Source organism: Miscanthus floridulus, chromosome 1, assembly GCF_019320115.1.
Source record: "Miscanthus floridulus cultivar M001 chromosome 1, ASM1932011v1, whole genome shotgun sequence".
NCBI lineage: Eukaryota > Viridiplantae > Streptophyta > Magnoliopsida > Poales > Poaceae > Miscanthus > Miscanthus floridulus.
In genome coordinates this window covers 178,495,950-178,512,415 of record NC_089580.1, presented here as the reverse complement: position 1 = coordinate 178,512,415, position 16,466 = coordinate 178,495,950, and the positions used below count along the sequence as shown (strand labels likewise).

Sequence of the window (16,466 nt, the reverse complement as noted above, 5' to 3'; positions counted from 1 at the left end):
GTTGATCACTCACCAGTTTTGTCGAGCACCCGCCAGTGTTGCCAAGCACTCACTAGCTAAGCCGTCCACAAACAAGCGGTGTCCGACCACACACACTATGGCTAGAGGTTGAAGAAGAGGGAGAACAGAGCATACACACACAATACAAGTATCAGCGTTGGCCGGAGCCCTATATAGGAGATGGCAAAACTGAACTCTCTTTGTTGAGTTGTAGTGGCAAACTATATACACAACTCTATCCATCTAGTCCTAGTACAACTCCCATGCTGCAACATTGACTAGATAACACAGCAAGACTGACTTCTGCGCATGTCCCTGCATGTGGCTACAATACGGCAGGTGGGCCGTTCGGCGCCTGCCTCTACAGCGACTACAGTACAACAGCAGGGGGCCATTTCGGCGCCACCTTCCCTTGTTGTGTGTTCACACAAGGAAGCAGTAGATCATCTAACAATTCTTTCCCTAATCCTACTGGTATCCCTTGTACCATCTCCATGCCGATCATCTCCTTCAGCACCAAGACTCGAAGATGTCCGAGTGGCTTGGTGAGGACATCCACGAGTTGCCGACCAGTTTCGACGAACTCGATGACGATTTGCCCTCCATCGACACAGTCCCTAAGGAAGTGGAACTTCACGTCGATATGTTTGCTCCGGTCGTATAGAACCGGATTCTTCGCGAGGGCGATGGCGGGCTGGTTGTCCACCATCAGTGCTGGTGGGTGAGCTTTCACACCGATCAGCTCGTCCAGCAGCCAGCGCAGCCACACAACTTGGCACACCGCTGTGGCCACCGCTACGTACTCTGCCTCGCACGTAGATAGCGCCACCACCTTCTGTTTCAGCGACAGCCATGAAATTGGAGCCAGCCCAAGGAAGACGAGCACGCCAGAGGTGCTCCATCGTCCGTCGATGTCCCCCACCATGTCTGCATCGCTGAACACAGTGAGCTGCAGCCTACTCCCGCCGGTTTTGGGAAACATGATCCACTGATCCACCATCCCCTTGACATACCGCAGTAGCTGCTTCACCACAGCCCAGTGATCGTCTCTGGGATCCTCCATGAAGCGATTGACGTAGCCCACGGTGAATGCAATGTCCGACCTCGTGTGGATTAGGTAGCGCAGACCACCGACGATGCTCCGGTAAAGTGTTGCATCCACCTTCGCCGCGGTGCTGGCCTTCGTCACCTTCAGCCGCTCCTCCATCGGAGTCACGTATGGCTTGCACTCAGCCATGCTGCTCTGCTCCAACAGCTTTGAGGCATATGCGCTCTAACCGAGCGTGAGTTCCTCCTTCACCTGTCTCACCTCGATACCGAGGTAGTAGGAGAGTGCGCTGAGATCGCTCATTCAAAAACGAGCCGCCATCTCGCGCTTGAAGCTATTGATGTCTCCCATACACGCGTCAGTGACAATCAAGTCATCCACATACACGCCGACGATGAGCTTTTCCTTCCCCCATCGCCGCGCGTAGAACGCGTGCTCGGTTGCGCACCGCTGGAACCCAAGCTCGCCCAGTGTGGCATCAAGCTTGGCGTTCTATGCTCGTGGGGCCTACCACAACCCATAGAGCGTCTTGCGCAGTCGGAGCACCATGTGTTCCTTTCCCTTGACGGCGAAACCTGGAGGTTGCCTGACGAAGACCGTCTCCACCAGCTCGATGTTTAGGAAGGCCGATTTAACGTCCAAGTGATGGATGTGCTAGTCCTTTGCTGCTGCCAAGGCTAGTAGCAAATGGACAGACTCCATGCGCGCTACTAGTGCAAAGACTTCCTCAAAGTCTATGCCCTTGTGCTAAACAAAGCCTCGGGCGATGAGGCGCGCCTTATGCTTGACAATGGCACCGAGCTCATCCCGCTTGACCTTGTACACCCACTTCAGCCTGATCGGACGGCATCCTGGAGGTGGATCGACGAGCTACCATGTCTCGTTTTCCTCGATCGCCTTCATCTCCTCTAGCATCACCCATCGCCAGTTTCTGTCGCGCTCGACCAACGTGAACATGGGTGGTTCCTCTACGCTGACGAGCAGCAGCTCTTGGTCATTGAGTAGCCGACTAGCCAGTCCTAAAGGACCTGTACCACCAACGATGTCGTCTAGCCTATGGAACCACACCTCCTCACCTTCGTGGAAGGCATCCACGAACTCAGTGGTGTCACTTGGAGGTGACATGAACTCGATCGACATCGATGGAGTTCCCTGTTCCGCTGAAGTGCTTGGTACAGTACCTAGAGTGCTCGGCACCTTGGTTGTAGTGCTCGGCACTACTTCTGGATAGCTCGTCACTACTCCTACAGTGCTCAGCATCACTGTAGGAGTTCTCAGCCTTAGTCTTGGAGTGGTCGGCATCACTGCAAGACCTCTTGGCTCTGCTATGGGAGTGCTCAGCACCCGTCCTGGAGTGCTCGCCACCACAGCAGAACCTCCTGGCACCACTCCTGACGTGCTCGGCATCCCTCTAGGAGTGCTCGGCACTCCTCCTTGAGTGCTTGGCATCTCTCCTGAAGTGCTCAGCACCGCCCTAGGAGTGCTTGGCTCTATCGCTGGAGTGCTTGACACTCCTCCTTGAGTGCTTGGCACCTCTTCCCAAGTGTCTCCACCACCGTAGATGACCAGGTGCTCGACAATGAAAGTGCTGGTGAAGCCGCCAGCTTCCCCCATGCTCGAACTGTTCTAGTCCCAAGCCGTCTTCTCGTCGATCACGATGTCGCGCGAGACAAGCACCTTGTCGTCGCATGGGTCATAGAGCCGGTACACCTTGGTACCCTCTACGTAGCCTAGTAACACCATCGGTGTGCTCCTGTCCTCTAGCTTGGTGAGGATCAGCTTTGTCTTCTTGATGTGGCCGATGCAGCCGAATGTCTAGAGGACGGACATGCTTGGCTTGCGCCTAGACCAAGCTTCAAACGACATCTTGCCCATCAGGGCCTTGGTCAGAGCGTGGTTGAGGATGAACACCGCCGTGGTCACCGCCTCACCCTAGAACCTTATCGGCATGCCTTTGGCCTTCATCATGGATCGAGCCATGCCGACCACTATCTGGTTCCGCCTATCCACCACTCCATTTTGTTGTGGTGAGTATGGCGCGGTGTGGTGTCGCACCACACTCTGATCCGCACAGTACGCAGCAAACTCCACCAAAGTGAATTCACCGCCGCGATCAGTCCTTAGTATGTGGAGCTTCTTGCCGCTCTTGGCCTCCGCACGCATCTTGAACATCTTGATCACCGCCGTCGCTTCATCCTTGCTCGTTAGGAGTTGCAGCCACATGTAGCGACCATAATCATCCACGAGCAAGAGGAAGTACTGCCGACCACCATTTGTAGCTGGCATGATCGGCCCATAGAGGTCACCGTGGATGAGCTCAAGAGCGTCCTTCGCGTGATACTTGGTCCCCTTTGCAAATGGTAGCCTCCTCTGCTTCTCGGCTAGGCAGCAGTCACATAGCTCTCCTCCATGCTTGATGTAGGGTAGCTCTTAGACCATCTTCTCCATCAGGAACCGGGAGCAGCGACTTCTTGCCAAGGTGAAGAGGTCCCTAAACCGGTTGTACCTGCTCGACATGAAGGTAGAGCAGCCAGTGTGCCTGGCGGCAAGGCACTCTAAGGAACCATGGATGTGGCATGCCCGGTTTGGACATCTCAGCTTCGACGCGCTTGGTCGGCTGGAGAAGATGGTCTGAGGGCTACCCCACATCAAGCATGGAGGCAAGCTGTGTGACAGCTGCCTAGTCGAGAAGCAGAGGAGGCTACCTTTTCCAAAGGCAGCCAAGTATCACTTGAAGGATGCTCTCGAGCATGTCCACGGCGACCTCTGTGGGCCGATCACGCCTGCTACAAATAGTGGTCGGTGGTACTTCCTCCTGCTCATGGACGATTACAGTCGCTACATGTGGCTGCAACTCCTAACGAGCAAGGACGAAGTGTCGGCGGCGATCAAGAAGTTCAAGACGCGCGTGGAAGCCGAGAGCGGTAAGAAGCTCCGCGTGTTGAGGACTGATCACAGCAGTGAATTCACTTTGGTGGAGTTTGCTGCGTACTGCATGGATTAAGGTGTGGGAAAACACCACACCACGCCGTACTCGCCACAACAAAATGGCGTGGTGGAGAGGCAGAACCAGACAGTGGTTGGCATGGGTCGATCAATGATGAAGGTCAAAGGCATGCTGGTAAGGTTCTAAGGAGAGGCAGTGACCATGGCGGTGTTCATCCTCAACCGCGCTCTGACCAAAGCCCTGACGGGCAAGACACCGTTCGAAGCTTGGTATGGGCGGAAACCAAGCATGTCCTTCCTCTGGACATTCGGCTGCATCGGCCACGTTAGGAAGACAAAGCTGAACCTCACCAAACTAGAGGATAGGAGCACACCCATGGTGTTCCTAGGCTACACAGAGGGTACCAAGGCGTACTGGCTCTATGACTCATGCGGAGACAAGGTGCTTGTCTCGCGCGACGTCGTGTTCGACGAGGAGGCGGCTTGGGACTAGAGCAGTCTAAGCACGGGGGAAGCTGGCGACTTCACCAGCACCTTTATCCTTGAGCACTTGGTCATCCACGATGGCAGAAATGCTGAGGAAAGAGGTGCCAAGCACTCCGGGAGGAGTGTCGAGCACTTCGGCGGTAGAGCCGAGCACTCCTGGGGCAGTGCCGAGCACTTCGAGAGGGATGCCGAGTACTCTGGGAGGAGTGTTGAGCACTCCTGGAGGGCTGTCGAGCATGCTAGGACTAGTGCCAGAAGGTTCTATAGTGGTGGCGACCACTCCTAGACAGGTGCCGAGTACTCCCGTGGCGGAGCCAAGATATCTTGCAGTAGTGCCAACCACTCCAAGACTGAGGCTAGGCACTCCTACGGTGTGGCCGAACACTGCAGGAGTTATGACGAGAAGTCCATAAGAAGTGTCGAGCACTAAACCTAGGGTGCCGAGCACTCCAGGTGCTGTACCGAGCACTTTGGCGGAACAGGGAGCTCCATCGATGTCGATTGAGTTTGTCTCACCTCCAAGTGACATCACTGAGTTCGTGGATACCTTCCACGAAGGTGAGGAGGTGCGGTTCCATAGGTTGAACGATATTGGCGGCGGCACATGCCCTCAGGACCGGCTAGTCGGCTACTCAATTACGTAGAGCTGCTGCTAGTCAGTGCAGAGGAACCATCCACGTTCGCGCTGGCCGAGCAGGACAGAAACTGGCAATGGACAATGTTGGAGGAGATGAAGACGATCGGGGAAAATAAGACTTAGCAGCTCGTCGATCCACCTCTAGGATGTCGTCCGATCAGCCTGAAGTGGGTGTATAAGGTCATGCGGGATAAGCTTGGCGCCATTGTCAAGCACAAGATGCGCCTCATCGTCTGAGGCTTTGTTCAGCACGAGGGCATAGACTTCGAGGAGGTCTTTGCGCCAGTAACACGCATGGAGTCGGTTCGTTTGCTACTAGCCTTGGTAGCAGCAAAGGACTGGCGCGTCCATCACATGGATGTTAAATCTGCCTTCCTCAACGGCGAATTGGTGGAAACGGTCTTCGTTAGGCAACCTCCAGGTTTTGCCGTCAAGGGAGAGGAGCACAGGGTGCTTCGACTGCGTAAGGCGCTCTAGGGCTACGGTAGCCCCCCCCCCCCCCGAGCATGGAGAGCCACACTGGACAAGCTTAGGTTTCAGTGGTGCGCAACCGAGCACGCGCTCTACACACAACGATGGGGAAGGAGGAGCTCATCGTCGATGTGTATGTGGACGACTTGATCGTCACCGACGCGCGCACGGAGGACATCAACATCTTCAAGCTCAAGATGGCGACTCATTTTCGAATGAGCGATCTCGGCGCACTCTCCTACTACCCCAGCATCGAGGTGAGACAGGGGAAGGAGGAACTCACGCTAGGTCAGAGCGCGTATACCTCTAAGCCATTGGAGATGAGCGGCATGGTTGAGTGCAAGCCATGCGTGACTCCGATGGAGGAGCGGCTGAAGCTGACGAAGGCCAGCACCGCGGCGAAGGTGAATGCGACACTCTACCGGAGCATTGTCGACGTTCTGCGCTACCTAGTCCACACGAGGCTGGACATTGCGTTCGTCGTGGGCTACGTCAGTCGCTTCATGGAGGATCCCAGAGAGAATCACTGGGCTGCAGTGAAACGGCTACTACGCTACGTCAATGGGACGGTGGATCATGAGATCATCTTCCCAAAGACCGACGGAAGTAGGTTGCAGCTCACTGTGTTCAGCGATGCAGACATGGCGGGGGACATCGACAGACGACGGAGCACCTCTGGCATGCTCGTCTTCCTTGGGTCGACCCCAATTTCATGGTTGTCGCTGAAATAGAAGGTGGTGGCGCAATCTACGTGTGAGGTAGAGTACGTAGCGGCGGCCACAGCGGCGTGCCAAGTTGTGTGGCTACGCTGGCTGCTGGGCGAGCTGACCGGCATGGAAGCTCACCCACCAGCACTGATGGTGGACAATCAGCCCGCCATCGCCCTCGCGAAGAATCCAGTTCTGCACGACCGAAGCAAACACATCGACGTGAAGTTCCACTTTCTCAAGGACTGTGTCGATGGAGGGCAGATCATCTTTGAGTTCGTTGAAACTGGTCGGCAACTCGCGGACGTCCTCACCAAGCCGCTCGGACGTCTTCGACTCACGAAGCTGAAGGAGATGATCGACATGGAGGGGGTACAAGGGTTAACAGTAGGATTATAAGAAGATTATTAGATAATCTACTGTTACCTTGTGTGAACACAGTAAGGGAAGACGACGTCGAAAAGGCCCCATGCTATGATACTGTAGCCGATGCAGGTGCAGACGTCGTACGGCTCACCTGCAGCACTGTAGGCACATGCAGTGACCGACACAGAGTCAGCCCTGTATGTTATCTAGTTACTGTTACAGTATTTACGCTGTACTAGGACTAGATATATAGAGTTGTATAAATAGACTATCAAGGCAACTCAGTAAAGAGAGTTTAGATTTGTCATCTCACAGACAGAGCTTCGGCCAACGCTGGTATCTTGTATTGTGTGTGCATGCTCTGTTCTCCCTTCTTCCTCTAGTGTCAGCCATAGTGTGGGGACGGACAACGCTTGTTCGTGGTCGGCACGGCTAGTGGACGCTCAGCAACACTAGCGGGTGCTCGACAAGACTGATGAGTGGTTCACTCACCTGAGCCGATGATCCTGTGGACCAACACATGCACGAACGCCTCTTCATGCTTAGTGACTTCTCCCAGATGCACATCTGACAGACATGCGAGCGTGTGGCTAATGTTGTCACGAGGTCTGATCCCGGAGGCAAAAAGATCCGTGGCCCCTACTGCGGCTTCTGCAAGTCTTCGGAGAACATCTTCGGCGTGGGGAGAATCAATGTGCCCTATGGCGCGAAGCTGCTCTACCAGGAACTCTTCGGCATGGGGATCTGACTCAAGTTTGACTGAAGTCTGCTAGAACTTGTAGACCTGATTGTATCCAGACATCCAGTTATGTACATAAAATTACCCTATGAGGATATCGTACAGGCAGCTATGTGAAAACTCGTGCGATGTGTGCTGCTGGCATAGCAAGGATGGGCGAGTCTGATGGAGTGAAATGGCACTGGCAGGTGGGTATCTCCAAGCCGGTGTGGGGATCTACTTCTGTATTGAGAATAAACTCTGTTGAAACTAGAAACCCTGTAGCGTTTATGTGCTGTTTCTCCCTGCTCATGTGATAAGCTATGCTCAAGTGAATGAACACTCGTTTCCTGTTTCCTGCTTGAATTGCGCTGTTGCATGCTTTTTTTGTTTTAAGATTGTGATTTTGTGGAGCACCTGTATTGCTCCGTAGGGATCAGGGAATGTTGCTATTGGATCACAACCCTTGCCACCGGTGATGATCGACGATGTGAGCTAGGCAAATTGGATCATTGATACGATGACAAGGGAGGAGCAAGATATCCTTTCACACGATAATATTTCACAGGCTGGGCTTTAACATGCCGCAGCTGAGAGCTGACACTGACCACATGGCTCCACGCGCACAAACACAAGCTTCCATCCGTCCCACTCCTGCTTGACCAGATGTTGTGAGTTGTGGCACCTGTATTGCTCCGTAGCACTAGTGGAGAAACGGCCTGTATTTTCGGTTCTCAACCGCCTTCAGTTCCGGTTTTGAAACCGGGAGTACGAAATCGAAATTAAAGGTCCCCTCCTTTAGTCTCGGTTTCGCGTCCGGGACTAAAGGCGCACTTTTAGTCCCGGTTGGTAAGACCAACCGGGACTAAAGGGCCTCCTGGTCTGGCCACGTGGGGCGGCTCTTTAGTCCCGGTTGGTATTACTAACCGGGACTAAATGTTTTCTTTTTTTGTTTCTATTTTCAATTGATGATTCGTTTTGGTTTTTGAATAGGTTTTCGAATACGCATTCTACGCTGCTAATAATATACGTATTCTACACGTTTATAATGTTCGAACATTTTGTACAAACTAAAGTATGAAACTAACGTATATATTACATGCATATACATATATTGTACGTTATTTTATGTACATATAATATGTATGCGTGTGTGTGTGTGTATATATATATATATATATATATATATATATATATATATATATATATATATATATATATATATTACAAATAAAGGTTGCATTGTATATTCTATCATATCCTTGGGATAACAAAATCACTCCATCTAGTTTGGCTTCCATGTTTCGTTGACGTCATTGTAGAACTCGCCGGCGGGGTTGAGTATCTGGTCATTAAGAAATCCTGCTATGGTCTCTTGAATTGCTTTCAGTTGATCACGTCGTATGACTTTTTCCTTCAACCATAGAGTCTTCAATAAAAGTTAAAGAAAAGGTATTAATATATATATATATATGTGTGTGTTGATCACTTGATTACTTATATATATGAGCAACAAAAGAAATTATGAATATATGAATATATTTATATAACATACTTTGAGGATCTCTTCAGGAGTTCTTTTTGTGTACGCCCCGATAAACTCGCAAACATAGTATCCGCAGTAGTTGTTCCCTTGTTCTTGCCTCAGAACCCACTTTTACGAGAAAAAAGATCCGATGAATTGAGAGCATGCATGGTGTTAATTGAATTATATATATAAATGTAGATAGTACTTACTTTGTGTGCGATTACATCCAGTGGCGCTTTGCAATGTTTCATGTGGTGATTCTCAATGAAACTTTTCCAAACACTGCGTCCAATAAAATAAAACATTAATTTGGTCTTTAATAATTGTTGCAGTTAAGAGATCGGGGTATATATAGTTGCTAGAGAGACCATATTACCCTTGGATAATATCTATCATGTCTTGGTACTCTGTTTGCTCTTTTCTTAACGAGTCTAAGATTCTCAACCGACTATTGGCCACATCGATGACCATCAATATCCAGTGATTGCTGTATATGTTTTTATACACAAATATGATCGACATTAACTAGAGTCAACATATATGTATATATATGGGAGATAGCTTAGTTAGTAAGCAAATAATTGAACAAATGTCCATATGATCGACATTAATTATTTAACACTAACTTGAAGTTGTAGGGGAAGAGTATGCGCTTGTTTTGTTGGTTCACTAAGAACCTCATGAGATTTTTCTCGAGTTCAGCTTTCCATTGAGGCGAGGGATTAGGGTGTTTGAATACGATATTTGGATCAACGAAACCAACATCATTATTCTTTCTCTTTCTGAGTTCTGTCATCTCATATCTGCATATATAAAAATATAGTGTGAGGATATATAATGTATATATATACATGTAGCTTTATATATACACACTTTAATAGTAGAAAATAATCACACTTACAAACAATAGCAGCTAATGAGACTTTTGTTGAGAGAGTCCAGGTGACATAGTTGGTGTAATTCTTCAAACTCGACATATATAACATCATCGTCATGGAAGTAATGTTGGTTTCTAACTCTGACAGTAACAAAGGCCTCTCCCCGTTCACACGCCGCCACCGCCATGTACCACTTGTTTAGTAGGTACATTTGCGTACCCAGTTCACCTAAGGCCTCAGGGTTGTGTAGACTCTTTCCACGTTCAAATTTCTTCCAAGGATCCACTTTCAGAGCAGATGGTCCTTCAGCGAGCACTTGGGCAAGGTCCAAACCAGTTTCCTCGTAAAACCGAGCCAGCTCCTCAAAATCGACGTCTAAGTCTAAGTTCGAACCATATTCATTATGAACGACAAGAGGGGGGACAGATTGTTGCGATTGTTGTCCGAGTTGTGCAACACCTTTCCCTGGTCTAGTCTTTTTCTACGCCGCCTCAAACGACTTGGTGAGAGAGCGGCCGTAGTCCGATTTTGGCCGGGTCTTTTGAGATTCCCACTTTTTCTGGTCCACCTTCTTTCTTAGAAGATCTGGAGGTAGGTAGAAGTATGATTTCTCCGGGTTCTCCCTCTCTTCTGGTTGCTTTTTTACTTTTTCGAAGAAACTGTCCACATCTTTTTTTACTGTAGCTTTTAACTCCTTTTCACTTTTCTCGAAAGACAATTTTTGGAGAATAACTGGATTAGATGAGGCTTTCTTCTTTGCCAGCTGGTAGGACAACGACTTTGTTTGCGAGGCGGACCTCTTAGGAGCTGGCTTCCTCTTAGTCATCAAGGGAGGCGGGACAGCCATTGGAGGCGTTGGAGACCTCCTTGGAGGCGTTGGAGATCTCCTTGGAGGTGGCGGCGGTGGCGGCGTTGCCACCTGATTGCCCGGAGCACTATGATGATCTGGAGATTGAATAATTGGACTTAGGTAGGCGAAGGCCCTGCTGTGTGATTACAAAAAAGAATAATTAGGTATAAGAAATTGTTATTATTAATCATGCATGTCAATAGAAAGTTTGTGAAAAATTGTTTCGTTCACTTTTGTCCGCACCTATTGTCTGGTAGTTGAGGAAGCGACGGTGGACTAGAGACCCCAGGAATAATGATGTAGCGCTTGTGCCATAGTATGAATGTTTTCTCTGCTTTTCCTAGAGTCTTCTCCCCATCACCTCCTGGAATGTCAAGAGACGGATCACTAAAACCTTTGTTAACTCTATCCACTGAGATACTAACATATCCAGGTGGTATTATTGCCCCATAGATTCTTGGTATCTTGGTAGGATCTAGAGGAGAAAAAACACCGAGAGCCACCATGATTGTGGCATTCTCTTTTGGAATATATAGCTCATATGATGTAAACGGTGCAGTAATGTCATCCACGGGGAAACGTAGCATTGCGTTATCTTGATTTGGCAACTCCGTGGAAGCGCAGCTGCTTTTCAACTGATTAGAGGGGCTAATATTAATGTTCATTCCTAGATCTGATGCCTGCCTCTGGGTACTCATTGCTATTTGCACTTGCTTTATGATTTCGTCCTGCATTCTAGCTTGCATGTCTTTTTTGTGCTCCTGTGCTTGAAGCAACGCCTCCCGTGACTCACGAACCAATTCCTCCAACCTACTGATCCGCGCTGCATCCTCATCCTTCCTTCTCTACCGCCTTCTGTAGGTATCTCTGTCGTTAGGGAAACCATGCTCCCAAGAAATATTCCGTCCTAAACCTTTCGTTCGGCCACTGTGTTCAGCGGTCCCGAGGGCATACGTCAGTTCATCCTTCTCTCTATTGGGCCTGAATGCACCAATAGTTTTAGCTTGTAGAGCATAAGATAATCTTTGTGTTGCTCTTTTGAGTTTTGAGCCATGAACCAGCTTCCAGGTCTCTAGGTCCAGTCTTCCCCCATGAGCGAAAAACCAATTCTTTGCGCATTTGGGCCAATTGAGTGATTCACGCGTTTGGGCCAATTGAGTGATTCTGGTGTGATTCTAGGTCCAGTCTTCCCCCATGAGCGAAAAAACAATCCTTCTGTCGGGCATTCTCTTGGTTCCATCTCAACCGTTCCTCACCCTCTTCCGATGTCTTGTACTGTACAAAATCATTCCAGTAGGGTCTCAACTTCGCGAGCGGGCCACTAGTATTGAAATTGGGCGTTACGTTCTTCTTGACGTATTTCATGTATAGGGACTTCTTCCAAGTCTAAAATTGTGTGGCCATCTTCTTCATAGCCCACTTTCGAACTAGTTCCTTCAATTCATCATCGTTGATAGCATCATAATCATCCGCTTGCAACGTGAAATGTTGAAGAATATCATCCCAAATTAAATTCTTATCAACATTAGAGACAAAACTAACATGAGGCTCGTTGATCTTTTGCTTCCATTCATGGGCACCGATCGGAAGTCTGTCCCTTACAAGGCACCCATAGTGTTGCATGAATTTCCTTGCGTGTGGACCAAGTGGTTCGCCTGTCTCGATATTGAATTCCGATATTATGTAGCGCCCCTCCAATGACTTTTTTGGGCCTCAAATGTTTTTGCTTTTCGCCATTGTTGTTGTCGATCCAGAGGGCTACGTATAATAGATGATAGATATTCAAATATATATATAATATTCAAATATATATATAAATATATATACCTCGCCTGTATTTTCTTGCACAATATTTTCTTGGTTATCTTCAAGAGCCAGGTATTGACTCCCGTCATCTACATCCTGCTAGTCACCATCGGCAAATTGAGTGTTGGTGTTGATAATATTCATCATTTCTTCATCCATGTTGTCTCTCAGGGCAGCCATCTAGCTTTTACACAACCAGATATATCTATAAAAAATAAAAACTATATCTATAAAATGAACTCCTGCAAGACGTGCCACCTCAAGGATAGTAACATTTGTAAAAATCATTTTTGTATCTATACTAGTGATAGAATCTAGCATAAGCCTTATTTAAGTGCCTAGCTTGTTTGAAGGGGAAATCTTAACTGACAAAGTTTAAAGGTTTCCAGAGTGTTTAACACTACTCTGCTTGCCGAGAAAGTTGCTAGTGTTGTGTCGTTGGCATTTTTCATGGCCGTGGCCATGGTCATTGTGTTCTCGTCATTTATTGCGGCAGGTAAGTAATTCACATGATATTTCCGCAAATTAACAGAAGAATGGGAGTGTACACACATAACAATCGATTATCGTTTATATTTATATATATACTACGTTTGGGTACGGTGATTGATAGACTACTGCGATCATATCGGGACGTGTGAATAAATAACCATTCGTACTAGTTGACCTTGCTTACGTGATCATCTCGGCGAGCATTTCTCCACCGGACGGCACCGTACTTGGCCACGGAAGAGCTCCGATTCTACGAGGAAGGGAACACGGTCTTCCACGACCGTTGCTGCTCTCCCTCGTAGAATCAAAGCTCCTCCTTGATGTTCGTTACCGCTCGGCAGAGAACATGCTCGCCGAGATGAACACGGTCCACAAGTTCAACTAGTATGGATTTTCTACAATTTTCTAACTAATCGTCATACGCTACCGCACAAAAAGGAGGAAATGACGAGACACTAGGCGCGCCCGTGCTCCACTAAGCTCGATGGCTCAGCGCAAAATCGCATTACAAGATTGCCGGCATGAGGGCTCGGCACACGCATCCATCTGATTACAAAAGGTTGGAGCAATTAATCCATCATAAACGGATTATATATGGTGGCGGCGGTGGCTCACATCCAAGGTGTCAAACGCGAGGTCCAGCTCCTGCAGCCAAAAAACATGTTAGAGACTTAGACTTTACTAAAAAAACATGTTATAGAAGTATGCACCAAATTGATGAGCCAAATTGATACTAATGGAAATCAGCAGACTATTGTTTATAACAGCAAAATGTACAAAATAAATGCAAAAGCAAGCATCTCACTATATCTTCAAAAATGCTTCCATTGTCAATGCTGCTCTCATCAGCATAGAGATTTGTCACAAAAAGTTTCTACCACTCAGGTTCCAATCCAAACTTCAAAGATCATGCACAGATTCTAGATTCATACAGAAGCATCTTTTTTATGACTTGTAGAAATTGCAAAAGTTCATGATATCAGCCATAACTCCTACTAGATCAAAGTTAGCTCCTACCCAGATTCTAGATTCATACAAAAGCTCAGTTGCAACAAGTATGTACAAATGTATAAAATCATAATTGTAATAAACATGATCATCTAGTAGAGCTTTTAATTAAAGGATTTGTCATGCCGGAGCTCCATGGCCACGGCGGCGGCCTCCTTCTTCCCCTCCCACTCCCGCCGTCGCCAAGGCCATGGGCGCCCCGCCCCAACCTAGCCCAGCGATCTCCATCGTCGTCGAAACTCTAACGACGGCATCATCAAGGGAAGTGCAGAGGAAGAGGGAGACCGGGCCAAACCTAGAGAAGACATGCCATAGTTGTGGCCTGCTGCGGATCTTGGAGAAGACTGCTTGGGGCGAGGTGGGCCAGGGACGAGGACGAGGACGACGCGAGGCGTGCGCTGGCCGGCCGGTGACAGCGTGCGCGCGTGAGGCGAGGCTAGGGTGGCCTGGGGGCGGCGGCGCTGCTGGATCGATCTGGTGGAGAAGATGAGGCTTGGCGAAGACAGAGAGATTTTATAAAGGGAGACCTTTAGTCCCGGTTGCCGCTACGAACTGGGACTAAAGACCCTTTAGTCCCGGGTGATGATTAGAACCAGGACTAAAGGTCTGATCTTTAGTCCCGGGTGTAGCCACGGCCCGGGAGTAAAGGTCATTTTGGTGAGCTGCGAAAACGCAGCCCACCTTTAGTCCCGGGTGTAGCCACGGCCCGGGAGTAAAGGGCATTTTAGGCCCAGGAGTAAAGGTGGTCTGCAGTTGGCTTTCCCCGGTTTCCATAAGTTTTTTTCCTTTTTTATATACTTCTTTTATATAAAAATGCATAGAGTTATTAATTGCCTAATAAATAAAATATTACAAAAAAAATAAAAAAACTAGACTTGGTTTTGCATTATTATACACAACAAAAAATTGTAACCTAAACTCTTTTGTTTTACTGTATGAATATTTAACATAGTGTAAATAATAATTACAATTTGCACCATGCAAAAATATACTACTTAATTAAAATCATTAAAACTATTGCTTTTCGACAGGAAATTAGTTTTCACATCTTATTAATGTTGATCATTTGGTTTTTCATCACACATTCTCCACGGGAAATCCACCATCTAACAGAAAATTCATTTAAACCATAGAAAATATGAAAACACGACAAAAAATCTGAAGTCACAATTATTACATAATATGTCTAATACATCACAAAATATATCAAGCGGGCACAGTAGTGAACTTCTTCTTAACGTATATCCCTTGGTTATGATCGCGTCGTAACCATGGAGTGTCCTCATCATTTAGCTGGATGCTTGGGTCTTTGTTCACTGTGAAGGGTGGAATTCGGTCATCCTTTTCATAATCTTCTGATATGTCTAACTTGTCTTCAATTCCGATGATATTTCTTTTCCCTGAAAGAACTATGTGGCGCTTTGGCTCATAGATTGGGTCGTTGTTGTTTTTTCCTCTCTTTGGTTTTGTAGACATGTCCTTGACATAAAACACCTAATTCACATCCTTGGCAAGGACGAACGGTTCATCTTTGTACCCAATATTGTTGAGGTCCACAGTTGTCATTCCATACTGGTTGTCGACTGCTACCCCACCTCTAGTCGCCTTTACCTATTGGCACTTGAACAAAGGTACCTTAAAAGTAGGTGCATAGTTTAGTTCCCATATCTCCTCTATGCGGCCATAATATGTTTGCTTATTTCCATTAGGGTTGGTGGTATCTATGCGGACACCACTGTTTTAGTTGGTGCTCCTTTTATCTTGGGCTACTATGTAAAATATATTCCCATTTATCTTATACCCTTTGTATGTGAGGATATGCCACGATGGCTACCTAGCCAACAAATATAGTTGCTCATCAATACTCTCATCACCCTGACATTCTTTTCGCAACTAGTCGCTGAAAGTTTCCATGTGCTGACGCGTAATCCAAGCTTCAGACTTCCCTGGAAACTCTGATCGGAGCAACTCTTTATGTGTCTCAATATATAGATCCACCAAGGAGGAGTTTTGCAGAACTGTGTAGTGTGCTTTATTAAAATAATTATCCTGCATACCAATATATGTTTTCTTCCCTAGTGTCCCCTTTCCACTTAGTCTCCCCTCGTGTCGCGATTCAGGAACACCAATCGGGTCAAGGTCAAGAATAAAGTCAACACAAAACACAATGACCTCCTCTGTTCCATAGCCCTTGGCGATGCTTCCTTCTGGCCGAGCACGGTTGTGAACATATTTCTTTAGGACTCCCATGAACTTCTCAAAGGGGAACATGTTGTGCAGGAACACAGGACCGAGAATGCTAATCTCCTTGACCAGGTGAACTAGGAGGTGTGTCATGATATTAAAGAAGGAAGGAGGGAACACCAACTCAAAGCTGGCAAGACATTGAACCACATCATTCTGTAGTTTAGCTAGATCCATTGGATCGATTGCCTTCTAAGAAATTGCATTGAGGAATACACATAGCTTCACGGTGGCTAGACGTACATTTGGAGGTAGAATTCCTCTTAATGCAATTGGAAGCA

The 16,466-nt window shown here is 47.8% G+C and overlaps 1 protein-coding gene across 1 annotated transcript; it reads left to right on the top strand.

Moving 5' to 3' along the window:
* Positions 1 to 5,803: 5,803 nt before the first annotated feature.
* LOC136467601 (uncharacterized mitochondrial protein AtMg00810-like) lies at positions 5,804 to 6,319 on the top strand. The gene has a single exon (XM_066466365.1). The coding sequence runs from the start codon at positions 5,804 to 5,806 to the stop codon at positions 6,317 to 6,319; it is 516 nt and encodes a 171-aa protein (XP_066322462.1).
* The last annotated feature ends 10,147 nt before the right edge of the window (positions 6,320 to 16,466 follow it).